The 17783-nt window shown below is 35.6% G+C and overlaps 1 protein-coding gene and 1 pseudogene across 1 annotated transcript in view; one reads left to right on the top strand and one right to left on the bottom strand.

Moving 5' to 3' along the window:
- The window catches only part of LOC118010867 (transmembrane protease serine 11F), a 63019-nt gene that overhangs the window by 24969 nt on the left and 20267 nt on the right, over positions 1 to 17783 (top strand). The window contains exons 2-3 of the mRNA XM_035005577.1: positions 6159 to 6310; positions 8015 to 8133. Of these exons, the coding sequence (XP_034861468.1) occupies positions 6159 to 6310; positions 8015 to 8133 (271 nt within the window). The remainder of the gene's footprint in view (positions 1 to 6158; positions 6311 to 8014; positions 8134 to 17783) is intronic.
- Positions 13387 to 14098, bottom strand: LOC118010743 (annotated as a pseudogene).

Raw genomic sequence — 17783 nt, forward strand, 5'->3', positions numbered from 1 at the left:
GTGGGGAGATTCCTCAAAAAAATAAAAAATAGAAATACCATACGATCCAGTAATTCCACTACTGGGTATTCATTCACCCAAAGAAAACAAAAACACTAACTCAAAAAGATATATGCACCCCTATGTTTATTGCAGCATTAATTACCATAGCTAAATTATGGAAGCAGCCCATATGTCCATCATAGATGACTATACCATTTTAAATGCTGCAACAACACGATGAACTCCTCTCTTTTACTACCCACCATTTTGCCAATGTTTTGATTTACATTTTCTAGTGTTGCCAAGTCTTCGCATAAAAAGATATTTCCCAAAAAGAACAGCACCACCATCAGCTGAACTAAATTAGACTGTTTAAGTCATTAAAATGGTTTTCCAAAATCTCTTAAGCTCTTCTTACTCTCGTCTTTTATCCAAAATGCATGAATTGTTTTCTTTTGTTGATTTTATCAATTTTTTGAGTGGTGGTGAAAAATACTATTCATTGGTGAGTTTCTTTGACTTCCAAATAAATTCTGTGGTCATATTCCTGTTTAAAAAGGTGCTTTTATGATAATGAGAAGTTGTTCTGCTTGCAAGCAAGGAGTAAACAGGATTAGGATGTAATTAACCACTATCACATGCTAGAGAACACCCTTGACCTTCAAGGGCCCTGATCAGTCATCACATCTTCTAAGAAGTCTTTCCTGTATGCCTTTCTGTCTCTTTCTTAAACAACCTTTATTATTCAATCCTCCATGTTTACTTATCACTGTACTTGGTAAATCTGTTATTTTTCCTATGACACTGTATTGATTTTATTATTTTATATCTTTCTACTCTACCATAAGCTCCTTGAATACAAAGTGCATTTGTTTTTAAATTCTTATATCCCCACTGCCAGGAATATATAGGCACACAATAAAAGTTTCCTAAATAGAATTGAATTGAGTATAGCAAAAGGACATATAGCAATCCTACTGACCAGATCATGCATCATGTGGCTCTGGGTATGTTCCAAATTCAGTACTAGCAGAGCTTTGTCTAGAAATACTTGACATACTTTACATCAATAAACTAATTTTCATTATTATGGTAATGTGATAATGTAACTTTGGGACTTTTAACCATGAACTCAATAGTTACATAGTAAGACTATGGGAGAAAAAAAGTACTGGAAAAACTTCTAGTCTATGTGGAGTTCAGAGAACATAGATAATAAATGAGTTTACAAGGCATAGACCAAGCTTTGCTTCTGCATCAACAAATAAAATACTATAGTATAAATAATAGAGACATTTCATTTATATAATATATCTATTAGTTATTATTAAATGCCTATTACATATATATATATGTGTGTGACCTGAAAAGCAGATTACAATTAGTGATTAGAGAAGCCGAGAATTAGTCTATCAATGCTAACACCAATAACAACACCAATGCTAAACCAACAAATAATTATTCAGTAATAGCATAATTGCTTTCCAGTGATATAACCTTTGGGAATCAAGCACACACACACATCAACTATAATATGAAGTCTAGAAATGGGAAAAGCAATGTCAATGTATTTCAATAATGAACTTGTTCAAATCCCAATTTCATAACTGAATTAACTAAAATGGATTAAAGTTTAAAAAGAGACAGGGTGCTGTACCAAAACACATGCTACAAAGTGTCTCAAATTAGTGGCTTAAGTCCTAACACGCAAAATGACAGGCAGAAAATAAATCCCAATTATGAATTTAAAAATTAACCCTTTTGCCATCTGACTCTTAATTAGTCCATCTCGATAATATCTAGTAGCTGTGTTTGGTGATTAAGGAAGTTTTACTCTAGCTTGGGGATACCTCTTATCATGTAAGTGTCCTCTTGTGACTGGTACAGTCCACCTGAACCACATACACTTACATATATTTCTTTTTTTAAGAAGATTTTATTTATTTATTTGACAGAGAGGGAGGAAGGGAGGGAGAGAGAGAGCACAAGCAGGGGAAGTGGCAGGCAGAGGGAGAAACAGGCTCCCCACTGAGGGGGGAGCCCTACGTGGGACTCAGTCCCAGGACCCTGGGATCATGACCTGAGCCAAAGGCAGATGCTTAACCAACTGAGGCACCCAGGTGCTCTGGCTTGGATATATTTCAATTTAACTCCTTAAAAGGATACAAATGGATTAACTTTGAGAATTCTGGAATAAGAATAATTTAGACACAAATAAGCTATCTTCATTTTTATGATTTATTTATAATTCATTATTCCTTAATCTAGCCAAAAATACTATAATTTTTCCATATTTCATGGTTTTTGAACAGATTTGTTCCACTGATTCTCACATTAAGAGCAATAATCTAAAAGATATTTGGAGGCTGAGGTCTGAAGGACTGGGAGATGTCTTAATTATACATTGTGCCTAACATAAAAGACACACATGCCATTCAGTGTGCAAATATATAATAAAGATGGCCTACTTCTTTCTGCAAACCTCTACTTAAACTACGCTAGTTAGTAACTCAATCTGTTATAAAAGCATCTATTTTAAGAAAAGTTCTGTAAAAGAAACTGGGAAAAAGCAACTCAATTTCAATTGCTTAAATAAACTTCCTAAAAGTTCAAGACTGAACTATCTGATAAGTGTCATATGTCCAGTAGTCAGCCATCTTTGATATAATAATCTTAGAGCTTATTGCAACTAGTTATTGAGAGGAGCCCAGTTTTCTCACCTATTTATTTAGGTATGATTACAGTGCTTATCATCAAAGAGCCTGCCTCTAAAAGAAGACATAACTCTGAGACTTAATTGTTAATCTACACAAGTGGCATGTTGGAGGGGGGCTGTATTAGAGGTTGTGTTTGTTCTCTTCATCAGAGCATTTGTAAGGCTGTCTGCAGAGAAAAGTATAAGATTGACTTTTTATGTACATCGTTTTGGTGTGGGATAATGTAGTTAGTCTGCTATATCTACCTGAGTTAAGTCATAAGAATGAAATAGCTGGGCTCTGGGGGTGGAAGTGTTGCTGGGGAGCTCTCTCAGAGCCATTCTCCATTTGCTACAAACTCATGGGTCTTGTGAAGGTGAGCCTGGCTGGTTTTCAAAGTTAGATGTTCTGGGGACTCCTCTTTCAGGTTTTAAAAGTTGGGGTGCTCAATGTGGGATTCAAACCCTTCGCTCCTCAGGGATAAGCTCCAGGTTTTGAGTTCCCTCCCCATTGTGGATCACCATGCCAGGGGTGGGGTTTATGGTGAGATTATATCTCAGCTTCTCCTACCCACCTGCATGAGGTTTCATTCTCACTTTCTGAAGTACAGTAGTCGTTCAAGTAGTTTTCAGGTTTTTTCAGAGTTTATTGTTCCATATGTAGCTGTAGGTTCTATGTGTCAGTGAGAGAAAATAAGCTCAGGATCCTCCTGGGTTGCCATCTTGAACTGGAACCAACAGTTGTGTCTCAGAATTCTTTAACTTTTGTATGCAAATGATTTTTCCGATCTAGGATCTAGACTGTGTCCCTTTTATTCATCATTCATTTATTCAAAGAGCAGCAACATTTATGTCAGGAATAAAAAAATCTTCTTTACCATGATGCAATGTTATCATGACTTACTGTGTGTCTATAACCCCCAAAATTTGACAGAATTTGATTCTTATCATTTCTTGCATTTTGAAGGGCTCAGGTAAAAACAAACAAATTGACAAAACTTAGGGAAAAAGGAAGTGAGAAAAAAATGCGTGAACCAAAATGTCCACAAACTAAATATCAAGAATACTTAATACTATAGATTTTGTATATGGAGACTGCAATTACGGTGAGGAAGGAGGTATTGTATATGGGTATACTAATAAATTTTGTTTATTCTGGGCTATGTGGTGCCAACCTTAACAGTTGCTTTTATTAGAGTCATGCCAACAGATGTCAGTGACACAACTAAAATAAAATAAGTCAAAGAGAAAAGGGCATAAAATGAGTACTTTCCATTTGGCTCAGACCCAAGTGTGAGGACAGCACATTGGTCATTATTAACAACATTGATGTCTAAATTGAAATCACTGTCTTTTCCTTTAATCTTTCTCATCTTGCCAGAAGGCACAATCATTTACTTGGACATCAAAACAAGGGAGACATTAATCCTTTCCTTATCCCACAACTAAGTAATCAGCCAACAAAAATCAAGAATTGGAGCTAAATCCATCTCCTCTCCACCCCACTGCTTCAGCCTTGGCTCAGGTCCTCACCATCCTCTCCATCTTTCTCCTGGATCTTCAAAATAACCTATAAACTGGTCTTCCTGTCTGCACTCCTGCTCTAATCCTCATCTTGTGATTATTCTAAATTCTCAGTCTGATTAAAATTTTTATTGGCTCCCCATCTTCTGCAGAGTCAATTTCAAACGTTTTACTTTGGGTTATGGGACTCCTCATGACCCAATCAGTCCACCAGCCTTAGCATATCCTCTTTCTAGTACAACAGTGGCGAGAAAACATGCAATCATGCACATGCTTTGGACGCCATAAATTCTTTGAGGGCAAAAGCAGAATTTTCATTCCCAGTACTAACTATAGTAGCACCCCCCCACCCCCTGTTTATTCGAGATTTTACTTTCTGTGTTTTCAGTTACCTATGGTCAACCTGAAGCAGATGATCCTCCTTCTGACTTGTCAGAAGGTAGTAGTAGCCTAATGTTAGTCACAGTGCTTGTGTCATTCATCTCACGTCATCTCATCACATAGGCGTTTTTCATCTTACATCATTACAAGAAGAATGAGCACAGTACAGTAAGGTATTTTGAAAGAGAGAGACCATATATACATAACTTTTATTACAGCATATTTTTATAATTGCTCTATTTTACTATTATTGTCAATCTCTTACTATGCCTATTCATAAAATAAACTTTATCATAGATACGTATGTATAGAAAAAAACATAGGGTTTGGCACTATTCACAATTCCAGGCATCCACTGGGGTTTTCAGAACATATCCCAAGTGAGAAAAAGGGGACCACTGTATTAGTAATGAATATCGTTTCACATCCTTAGCACACCCCCTTTTGTTGCACATGTTATTTTTTCTGTTCTTTTCTCCTTTTTTATGCCTGGAGAACTTTTAACACTCAAAGTTTAATCATGTCACCTTCTTGATAAAATATCCTGACACAGACCTCCAAAAAGTTAATTACTTTCTATTCTTGCACCAAGTTTTATTTTGGCATATTTCATACTATATATTAATTACTCATTTCCACATCTGTATGCTCTTGTAAAGAGTGAGTTTCCGACAGGCAAGGAGTATATCTTAAAATCTTTATATCTCTTGGCATCTAGAACTGCTCCTGAAATTGTTGGAATGTGGTAGGTACTATTCTAAGAACTTTCTATTATCTCATTGAATGAATAAAGTTTAAAATAAATATTGTTAAATAAAATTAAAAATATAAAGACATAAAAGTATCTCACTTGCAAGATACTAAATATCGAATGTTATTCAAGGATTTGGAAAATAAAGTAAATAAATGCCAACTTTCAAGTTGGAAAATGATAATCTTAATAAGATATTTTGAGTGGGGAGGTAGTACATGATTAGGCATAGGTAAAAGTCAAGTGGAAATAGTCTTCTTGGGGACTGGAGTCTTATCAAGTACGATTCACAATTTGTGATTTCATTGGGAGGTGTTAATAAAATGCAAAGAACCATGATCAGGGTTTCAAAAGCAATGTTGCTACTTTTAAAAGAAATCATTAAGAAAAATTTTAAGGTCATTAAAAAAGTATTCATATTAATTTTTTAAATTTTTAATCAAGTAGAATTGATGAGATTATTGTATAACTGTTGCTAGAAACTCCCTTATTAAAATATGAAAATTTTATTTATAAACTACCTTTTTAATAAGTAAGTCTTTGTGTTTCACCCTTCAAATTTCAAATTGCCAATATGTCAGACAAAATGCTGTAGGAAGATATTCTCACTTGAATGTCAACATCGATAGAACTTTAACCAAAATTTATATTGTGATTGGGGTATTGGGAAAGCATATACAAATTAAAACCTTGTGTTCTTTTCAAGATCTAAGTATCCTATTATTAGCAGTATAAACTATTTTCTTAGAGGAACATAACAAGTGGACATAAAGTGGAACCATAATGACTTTCTTATTGTCTTACTATTTGTTTCTATTATCACAGACCAGTTGAATTTTCAGAAGCTGATTACCCACGGGCTGAATATCAAAGAAGACAGCAATTTTGGGATCCTATACGTGTAGCTCTTTTCACATTGGCAATTGTAGCAATCATAGGAATTGCAATTGGTATTGTTACTCATTTTGTTGTTGAGGGTAAGTATCCAGGTCACATTTCTATTGCCTAAGTGCTCTATGACTTAATATCTTGAAATTCTTTCCTGTATAAAAAATGCTATTTGCATATTAAAATTTTAATTACTAATCTGTTATTGATGTTAAATTATTGTTTGCTCCAGTGTTCAGTGTTACATATTTCCAGCCAATGAAGCTTGCAATAAACATTATTACATGGATGGACACATCTAAAAGCGATACAGTTTTGGGTGCCTGGGTGGCTCAGTCAGTTAAGCATCTGCCTTTGGTTCAGGTCATGACCCTAGGATCAAGCTCCCTGTTCAGCTGGGAGTCTGCTTCTCCCTCTCCCTCTGCCCCTACCCCTGCTGGTGCATGCTCTCTTTCTCTTGCCCTCTCTCTCAAATAAATAAAAATCTTTAAAAGCAATATCGTTTTAAAATGAGAAAGAAGAGTGAAAAGCTTGATCTTTAGAATAAAGACAAATCACATCATGTGCTGAGTTTCATATGCCTTTTTTTTCCCAAAAGCGGTATAAGGCAACTGCTTAAGCTATAGGCAATCAAATAATTTCCTTGCTTTGCTTCTGCATCTTCTCTATACATATCTCCCCTCACTCCTGTTGGTGGAGGACTCCTAATCACTTTCGGTTTGGTGTTGCCCAACTGGAATCACTATTTGCTCAAATAAACTCTTGAAAATGTAAATGTGCCCCAGTTGATTTATTTTAAAGATTTTATTTATTTGAGAGCCAAAGAGAGGGGGTCAGCATGAGCTGGGGGAGGGGAGGGCAGAGGGAGAGGGACAAGCAAACTCCCCGCTGAGCAGGGAGCCGGATCCCAGGACCCCGGGATCATGACCTGAGCTGAAGGCAGGCGCTTAACCAACCAAGCCACCCAGGTACCCCAACTTAGTTGATCTTTTAACATCAACAAATAGTTGATGGTTGAGGCCATCACTGTTAGGATCACCCAGAAAGGGTTATTTACATGGCCAGGGCAAGGTTAGAACAGTGGGTTGCTAAGGAAAGAAGCAGAAATAAAAGAGTTCTCCAAGGTCGATGAAAAGGTGTGGCCAGGGAGGAAGAAAGTTAGAATATGGCTCCACAAAGCCTAAGGTGGGGTTTCAGGGAATATGATTAAACCTGCAAAACAATCAAGATTTAAAAAAAAGAAAAGAAAAGAAAAAAGACCCTAAAAAAGGTAGCTATTCGATATTATGACTGTTGGCCTTGACAATGGAAGTTTCAGTGGTATGTCAAGAATGGACTGCCCAGAATTGAGAAGTGAATAGGCAAAAAGTGAAAACAATAAATACTAATACTTATTAGTAGCATGGAAAAAACTGACAGCCTCTTCAATATATCTTCATAATACAGCTTATCTAAGATATACCTATGTTACAATTCTTTGAGAAAACTGATAATTTTTACATGACTTTCAGCAATTGCTTTCAATATTTATTGTCCATATTGCATGTCCAATTGTATGAAAATTTTGATATGCATAAACACTGTAAAAGAGGTATTCCGAAAGTGTACTTGGAGGCCTGGATTTTCTATTTTAGCTGGATACAATGATAAAATTACAAAATATTTGAAAAATGTCCACAATAACTTTTGTACCAAGAAGAAATAAACTGCACTGTAGTAAACCTATTTCCTGGGGTTGGGGGACAAAAAACATTATATTTAAGCATGAATCTTTTGTTTATTTTACCTTTCAGATGATAAGTCATTCTATTACCTTGCCTCTTTTAAAATCACAAATATAAAATACAAAGAAAATTATGGAATGAAAAGCTCAAGAGAGTTTATAGAAAGGAGTCATCAGATTGAGAGAATGGTAAGCTTAATAGAAATTTTAGAAGTTTATGAATGTGTTTTTCTGTTTCACTTTCAGTCTGGTTGCTATAAGAACCTAGCCTCTCCATGCCTCAATCTCTTCTTCTGTAAAATATAGATAATATCTAAGCCATATGGTTGTGACGATTAAAGAACTTAATATATGTAAAATATTTTGAATAATGTTATATACAATTAAATGCATATAGATTAGAGTAGGCTACTAATTAAGAACTAAGAAAACTGTTGGTTGAAACAGACGTTCTTCTGATTTTCAATTCTTGATTTTCTGTACTGGTTCATTTTCCTTAAACTTTTTTAACATAAGAATATATGATTGCCATGTTTGCCTTATCATTTTATTTATTATGTTTTTAAAAGCATGCAAAGCATCACATACAAATGTGCATCTGTAATTTTTTTTTTTTTTGAGAGGGAGAGAAAGAGAGATTGAGGCAGGGAGGGGCAGAGGGAGAGAGAGAATCTTAAGCAGACTCCATGCCCAGCACAGAGCCGAGCGAGGGCTAGATCTCCCCACCCTGAAATCATGACCTGAGCCAAAATCAAGAGAAAGACGCTTAACTGAATGAGCCACCCAGATGCTCCCGTGTCTAAAATTTTTTATATCAATCTCAAATCTAGTTATGCCTCTCATGGCTTCCCTTAAAAACTGCATTTATCAAGGCATTTCTAATTTTCAAAGTATGTTAGACAAGCTAAGTCTTTACCTATCATAGCAGAAAGTCAAATAGTCTTCCATTTTTTGTCCCATGAAAAGCATGTCTGTGGAGACCATAGATTTGTTTAGCAAAACCCAGTATATTAGCCTAGAATGTTCTCCTTAAAGCTTATGAGAGTTATTCTGGAACAATGAAGTAATAGCTCTATAGAAAGAAGACTGAATTAGTATGATTATTTATGATTCGCTCAATTAAAAGATGACTTTAGCACTTCAACTCTTAACTCATCGTACTTTCCTTTCTCTGGCATATTAACAATGTAGGAAAGTATTTCATTTTATTTAATCTTTATATAGGTTGATTCTAAATATTGAAAACCAATGAATAGTATTTTCATTTCCATAGCTATTTAAATAGTGTTTGTCATTTAACAAAACAGTGCTTTTTACTATTGGGTTGCCACACAAGAGTATTTCCCAAAGCAATTTTGAGTAGAACTCACTCATTTATTTTAAGTCCTCTACCATTTTACTATATCTTTAGATATGTCCAAAGTCTCACTATTTCTTTATTTCTTTAATTCTTCTTTCTCAAAACTTTATGCTTTCTGCTTCAGTTTGAACTGGTTGCTCTCTAGGTCCACTTTAGAGAGGTAACCTGGGTCCAAACAGGATTGCTCTAGTGTGTGAGAGCTATTGCTTTTTGCATCTCATATTTTCCTTGATATGGTGGGTTATGTCCTCAAGCACCTTCCTTAAGAAAAAAAGTGCATGGGAGGTAACATTTCTGAATTATTTTATGTTGAAAAACCCTTTATCCAATAGTCTACTCAAATGACAGTTTGAATGTAAACCTTTACATTGAAAAATCACTTCCCCTCAGACCATCTGAGGCCTTGCTTCATTTTTATTACTCTATCACTGCAGCTGATGAGAAATTGCGTTTCTTTTTAAGTAATCTCTTCTTTTTCTAGAAACTTTTGTACTCTATTTTTTGTTTTCTGAAATTTCATAATGATGTGTCTTGGTATTTGGTATTTTTTCTTTCATTCATTTTTGTTGGGATATCATTATGCTTTAGAAAGTGTGTAAAACATTTTAAAGTGAATATCCAAGAACCTACCACCAAATTTCAGAAATAGAACTTTACCAGTACCTCTGAGACCTCTATATGTTCTTTTTTCTCTCTTCTTCATAGTTAAAAACTGTTTTGAATTTGGATTTAATCATTCTGTGGTTTTATCACTGAGGTATGCATACTCAAATAGCATAGTATGCAATTTTTCCTCTTTTGAAGTTTATGTAAATATAATCATATCTTTCTGTGACTTCATTATTTCCCTCAACGTTATGTCTTTGAGATATTCCCATTTTGATGCATGTAGCTATAGCTATATAAAATAGCTATATAAAATAGGATTTTATATATAAAATATAAAGCTATGTAAAATAAAAGCTATATAAAATAAAAATCCTGTAGCTATATAAAATAAATCCATCATTTATTTTTCACTGCAGTGTAGAATGTCCTAGAAAGAATATACTACTATTTATTAATTCATTCTAAGGTTGACAAATATTTCAGCTGTTTTCACTTTTATAATTATGAACAATGCAGCTAATTAACATCCTTGCAGGTTAGTGCATGCACTCCTAGTGCATGTGCAAGAGCCTCCTCAGGTCATAAACCAAGCAGATGGTTTGCTGGGTCATAGGTTTTGCTCAGACTCAACTTCAGCAGATTCTGATCAATGGTTTTCCAGGGGGTTTGTAGACATTTGACACCACCACCAACAGGGAGTGAATTCATGTTGCCCTACCTTTTCATCAAAATTTTCAACAAAATTGACTTTTGCCAAACTGGTATGTATGTATGTATGTATAATAGTAACTCTTTGTGAATTTAATTTGCATTTTCCCTATTATTAATAATGTTCATCAGTGGTTATCAACCATTTGCATTTTGTCCTTTATAAATAGCTACTCATGATTTTTTGCCCATTTCTTTTTTTTTCTTTTTCTTTTTACTTAACATACAGTGTAACATGCCATTTCCTATTATATTTTTGTCTTTTAATTTATTCTTAGAAACATTTTTTTGGAAAAAGAGAAACATTTTTTGGGAAATGAATCCTTCATTTTGGGAAATGAATCTTTTTCCATTTTGTGGCTTAGCTTTTCATTTTCTTTATAATATATTTAAATGAACAGTGTTCTAAATTTTAATATAGTTAAATACATCATTCTTTTCTATTATTAGTAGTATTCTTTGTGTTTGTATAAGAAATCCTTTCTGATCCTGATATCACTGTCTTAAAAAATATCATTTTTCCTTTTTGCATTTAAGCCTTTTTTATTCTACATGGAATTGATATTTGCATATGTGTTTGACTTAAGGATTTAATTTCTTTCTTCCCCCTATGTGAATAAACATTTCTCTTAGTACCACTGATTGAGCAGTCAGTCTTTTCTTGGATGATCTACCATGCCATCTCTGCCACAAATCAAGTTTCCATGCGTGAATTGGGATGTTGCTGTGCTCTCTATTCTGTTCCATTGATCAGCTTGTTTTGCATTGTGTCAATACTACAATGTTTTAACCTCTATAGTTTGACAATAAGTGTTGATACCTGTTATATTAATTTCCTAGTGTTTCTGTACCAAATTACCATAAACTAGTGGCTTAAAACAATAGAAATTTATTCTCTCAGTTATGGAAGCCAGAAATCTGAAATCAAAGTATCAACAGTGCTGGCTCCCTTGGAAGGCACTAGGGAGGAATCTTTCTTTGCCTCTTTCAGCTTCTGGTAACTTCAGGCATTCCTTGACATGCAGCTACATAGCTGCAATCTCTGTCTCCATCTTGACCTTTTCCTCTGTGTTTCTCCAGTCCAATAAGGGCATTAGATTATTAGATTAGAATCATTATATTCAAGATGTTCCTGGATAACCCACATTGGTCTTATCTTGAGATCCTTAACATAGAATCTGCAAAGACTCTGCCAAATAAGGTCACATTCACATGTTCCCAGACAGACATATCTTTTTAGGGGGCCACCATTCAACCCAGTACACCTGAATTTGTCACCATCTTCCCCAGGTATGTCTTGGTTATTCTTGACCCTTTTCGTTTCCATATCAAGTAATACACACACACACACACACACACACACACACCTTCATACTGGGATTTTTATTTAGCTTGCTTCAAATCTAGAGGTCTAGAGAAATAATTGACATCTTCATTTATTTATACATATTTACTGTATTTCAATAAAGCTTTAAAATATTTTTGTTAAAGGTCTTGTTCATCTTTGATTAGATTTAATATTAGAGGTTCTTTTTTTGTCATTGTTAACTGGTATCTTTTTAAAGAACATTTTCTTACTGGTATATAGAAATATGACTGGTTTTTGTAATCCCTTTTTATGTCCTTTCTTTTTTGTATTTGGTATTTCTAAGTTCTGAGTCTCTCCTAAAGTTTTTAGAGCAGATAGTCTTTCTTCTTGGCTGCTTTTCTGTGACTCATAGTCTGGTCCAGGGATTCTCGGTCAGGGACAGTTTTGTCTCCCAAAGGATATTTGGCAATTCCTGGAGACATTTTTTGGTTGTCACCCTGGAAGGAGGAGTGCTCCTGGCATCTAGTATCTAGTGGCCAGGAGTGCTGCAAAACACCCTACAAGTCACAAGATAGCTCCCTACAACAAAGACTTATCTGGCCCAAAATGTCAATACTGCTGAGGGTGAAAAATCCTGCTCCAATATGTGACTTCCCTCATCTTACTTTATTAGTTATTTTTCCTTCATTTGTTGAATTTAGGAAAAGTGTTGAATCTGTCACCTACTAAAGAAATCTTTTTGGTTTTTGTCAGTGTTACAGATTTATCTCCATTTTCATACATAATAATTAACATAATTTTAATGGGTTTTCAAAAAAGGAGAGAATATATAGTCAATCTGCCATCTTGGACAAAAATCTCTTTATTTGCATGTAATCAAAGTTTACCATTTCAAAATTAACAACTAGTTTTTAGAATCAAAACTAAATGTCCTTCCATAAGAATACCTCCAAATCCTTGAATGTTATTTTCCTTTCTCTTTACTATATCTCATTCTACTTCAACTTTCCCAAAGGACAATGAATACAATTAAAATTTTATGCAATGTGGATTTGTGCATAATAAGCAAGCAGGGGTTTTCTGGTTAGTTCCAATATCTTTTATGATGACAACAATTTATTGACCTTTTATTTTTTATCATCAGATTAAGCTAATACCTTCTCAGAAATGTGAAAGGTTTTCTTATATTGTTTAACTGCGATTTTTTTTCTTTGTCTTTCACTTTCCTTTTATGAAGCCAGTTTCCTTACTTCCCCTGTCCCCACCCACCCTTGGGGCAAATTTTACTGTGCCCATGGGCAGCTCCAAGAGGAGGTCAACACTGTGGGGCAAGGAAGTAGAGAGCAGAATAGAGAAGGGGAACAGGAGTTAGGGCAGGCCCTGTGTGGGGGTGTAGGTCTCCTGCATCCCTCTAGGATCTGAGCCTAAAAGGCTTTGACAGAGTCGGGTGAATTCCTCAGTGGAAATGGTATTTCCTGGCTAGTTTGAGGTTGATGTATGTGACCTTCATCTCCTTGGCCTCAGGGTTCTGCACATCTTTGAATCACTCCCCTTTGGTGCTCACTACCTGGTTGTTGATGTATTGGATCAGCTTCTTAAGGGCCTCCCTGGGAGCTATGGGCTGGTAAATCTTCTGATCCTTTGTGCTATCCACCATCATGTACTTCTGCAGGTTGAAGGACTTCAGTTCATCCTTTTGAGGGCCTCTGAAGCATCTGGGCAGGTCCTGGTTGGGGCCATTCCAAGTTGGAAGTCCCTCCTCCTTCCCCTCTACCGGCATCTGCACAACTTCTTCCAAGTCTCCCTGAGCTTTGGTCAGCACCCCCTGGGCCTGCTCCACTGAACAGGGAGGGAGCACCTCCAAGAGTACATGCACCCCTAGCAGCTCCTCCTCAGCACTGGCTGCCTCATCCTGGGTGTCTCCAGCAGCAGCATGTAGGAGAATCCCTGGTCTCTTCTTTGAGCTTTTTGGGCCACTGCAGGGGATATGTGGAGATGGGCATCAGACCTTGGACTTCAGAGCTCCGAGTTTGCAGGTTCTCTTCTTTCCTGGCACCACTCAACTGCCCTAAGAGCTTCTGCATCATGTCCCCTATTGTACCCCTTGGAATGTGAGCAAAGCCAGGCACATAGGCCATCATCCTCTCAGTGAAGTCCTCCATATCAAAGGAGGATGAATTTTACTTCTTCCATTCTGATTTGGATGGCTTTTGTTTTTCTTACCTGATTGCTCTGGCTGAGATTTTTAGCACTGGGTTGAATAGAAGTGTTGAGAATGCACATCTTTGTCTTGTTTCTGATTACAGGAAAATTTTCAGCTTTTTACCATTGAGTATGTTAACTGTGGACTTCTCATATATGGCCTTTACTATGTTAAGGTACATGCCTAATTTTTTAAGAGTTTTTAATCATGAAAGGATGTAGGATTTTATCAAATGCTTCTGTCCCCATTAAGATGATCATGTGATTTTTATTCTTCATTCTGTCAATGTGGTGTATTACATTTATCAATATACTTATGTTGAACTATCCTTGTATTCCAGGGATAAATCTCACTTGATTATGGTGTTTGATCCTTTTATGTGCTGTTGAATTTGGTTTGTTAGTATTTTGTTCGATTTTTGCATCTATATTCTATCAGGAATATCGACCTGTACTTTTCTTGTAGTCTCCTTATCTGGCTCTGGTATCAGGGGAATGCTGGCCTCATAAAATGAGTTTAGAAGCATTTCTTCCTCTTCAATTTTTTGGAAGAGTTCGAGATGATTGAATTCAAGAATTCAACAATTCAAGAAATGTTTGGTAGAGTTCACCAGTAAAGTCATCTGGTCCTGGACTTTCCTTTGTTGTAAGATTATTGATTATTGGTTCAATTTCCTTTCTGTTATTGGTCTCTTCAGATTTCTTGTATCTTCATGGCTTAGTTTTGGTAGATTGCATGTTTCTAGGAATGTACCCATTTCTTCTATGTTATCTAATTTGTTGGCTTATGATTGCTCACAGCAGGCTCCTATCATCCTTTTTTTATTTCTGGTGTCAGTTGTAATGTCTCCTCTTTCATTCATGATTTTATTTGAATCTTCTCTCTTTTTTCCTTAGTCTAACTATAGGTTTGTCAATTTTGTTTATCTTCTCCAAAAGCCAACTTCTAGTTTCGTTGATCTTTTCTATTGTTCTTCTAGTCTCTATTTTATTTATTTCTGCTCTGCTTTGTTATTGCCTTCCAGAAGGTAACCTTGGGTTTAGTTGTTTTTTTTTTTTTTCCTAGTTCCTTAAGGTATAAAGTTAGGTTGTTTATTTGAGATCTTTCTTTTTTCTTAATGTAGGTGTTTATCACTGTAAACTTCCCTGTTGGAACTGCTTTTTCTGCATTGCTCAAGTTTTGGTATGTTGTGTACTCACATTCACTTATCTCAAGAATTTTCCTTTTTTTTAAAATAATTTTTTGCTTTTGATTTCTTCTTTGACTTATTGGTCACTCAGGGATGTGTTGTTTCATTTCCACATATTTGTGAATTTTCTTATTTTCCTATTGTTATTGATTGCCAGTTTTATACCATTGTGTTCAGAAAAGATAATTGATATAATTTCAATCTTCTTAAATTTATCAAGAGTTATATTGTGGCCTAACATATGATCTATCCTAGAGAATGTTCCATACACACTTGAAAAGAATGTGTATTCTGCTGCTCTTGGGTGGAATGTTCTATTCATGTCTGCTAGGGCCATTTGGTTTATAGCATTGTTCATGTCCACTGTTTCTGCATTGCTTTTCTGACTGGATGATCTGTTCATTATCTTAAGTGGGGTATTGAAATTATCTACTATTATCTTATTGCTGCCTATTTCTCCCTACATTTATGTTAATATTTGTTTTATATATTTAGGTGTTCCAATGTTAGGTTCAACAAAAGATTTTTAAAGATAGTTATTTTCTCTAGTATCATTCTCTGCCCCAAGGCCCATCTGAAATCTCAAAGCCAGATGTGTGGTAAGGTTTGCCACAGAACTGTTTTGTTTGAAAAATGGATTTATATTTTGGTATGTGCTCCACTGTGTTTGGCAGAGTTAAAAAAAAGACTAATATAGTAATTAAAACAAGATAATTTTTTTTGCTAAGAGTTACTATTTTAATTATGTTAAAATCAATGAGTGAAGTATGATTACTTAATTCAATGCAATACAGCAAGGAATTACTGAGTATCTATGCTAAGACTAGCACTGAGCTAGATATCATTTTAAAACAAACTGACCTTTACTTTCCCCTTGGAGACTTTAGGTAATTAGTGCATTCCCAGTAGGATTCCACACCTTGGGGCTAGTGCTCTGAAAACTTGATTTTTTAATTTATTTTTTATTTTTTTAAATATTTTATTTATTTTATTTGACAGAAAGAGACACAGCGAGAGAGGGAACACAAGCAGGGGGGAGTGGGAGAGGGAGAAGCAGGCTCCCCACTGAGCAGGGAGCCCGATGTGGGGCTCGAACCCAGGGCCCTGGGATCATGACCTGAGCTAAAGGCAGACGCTTAATGACTGAGCCACCCAGATGCCCCTGAAAACTTTTTTTAAATTTAAAAATAAATATAAATAGAAGTTCTAATATTTTTTACATCCTCAATGAATCATTAGCTTCACTTTGAATATCATTGCTTAGAATAATCCAAAAGGTTAATACTAAATTACATCACAGAGGTAATTGCACCCAGAGGTAAGAGGGCTGGGCTGTTTGAGTTATACCAACAAGGGCTGTCCAGGGAAGGTGAAGCACAAGCTACCAGACATCAATAAGTCAGGTCAGACAAGGGCACGCCTCTGGAGAAGTGTTGGTGTGAGCTATTACCAATCAACACTTACAGAAGCTGGAGCATTAGTGTACTTGCCCAGTAAATGAAGTTTAGATAGGGAACAAATAGCTGCTACAATTCCTCTTTTACCATAGTTCATCGTCTGTAAGTGAATTCAGCTTCTTAATAAATCTCTTAAGAGGAAAAAATTTATTTGCTTGTAAGTGATTATAGACAATATAATTCCCATTGGCCTAGGCCTCCAGATCATCCAAGACATGATCCTGATTTTGATTCTTTGTCTTCTATTGCTCTGTAAATTCCCATAATAAATGGGACAGTTTGGGTAGAAAGTAGCAGAAACCCAATGAACAAGTCAAAGATAGGAAAGAAGGAAGGAAGGAAGGAAGGAAGGAAGGAAGGAAGGAAGGAAGGAAGGAAGGGAGGAGGGAAGATTGTTGGGAAAATCTAGAGATTCATTTGACTTCAGGTATAGTGGGATTCAGAGGCTCAAACAATGTCTTCAGGCTTTCTCCACATGGCAGATGACACAGCTTACATCTACTCTATAGTCATATGTTTTCAGGAATTAACTGAAGCAGGACAAGACAATTTTCCATAATAGTACTGATGAATATACAATAACTTTAATTCTAAAATTTTAACCTCTAACCCAGATATCTCTGAACCCTAGACTTGTGCATTCAGTGGTCTACTTGACATTTTCACTTGGATCTCTCATAGGCATCTTGATGTTATATCTAAATCCAATTCTTAAAAGTTGTTCCCTTTCTCATTCTCTAATTCCTATTTTTTTTCCACTCAGCCAATGACATCACGGTCCATCTAGTTGCTAGAATACTATTCTCCCTTATCCTCATGTCTAATCCATTCACAAATGATGTTTCTACTTCTAATTCACTGTCTCCATCTTGAACCTAGCTAATGTGATCCCTCATATAGGCAGCTCACCATAATCATTGCTTCCACTCAAGCTCCCTCTAATATCTTGCCTACATAGCAACCAGATGACCTTTTATAAACATATATATTACTTTGCTTAAAAT

The sequence above is a fragment of the Mirounga leonina genome, unplaced genomic scaffold, assembly GCF_011800145.1.
Source record: "Mirounga leonina isolate KUSES-001 unplaced genomic scaffold, KU_Mleo_1.0 Mir_129, whole genome shotgun sequence".
In the NCBI taxonomy this organism is placed as follows: Eukaryota; Metazoa; Chordata; class Mammalia; order Carnivora; family Phocidae; genus Mirounga; species Mirounga leonina.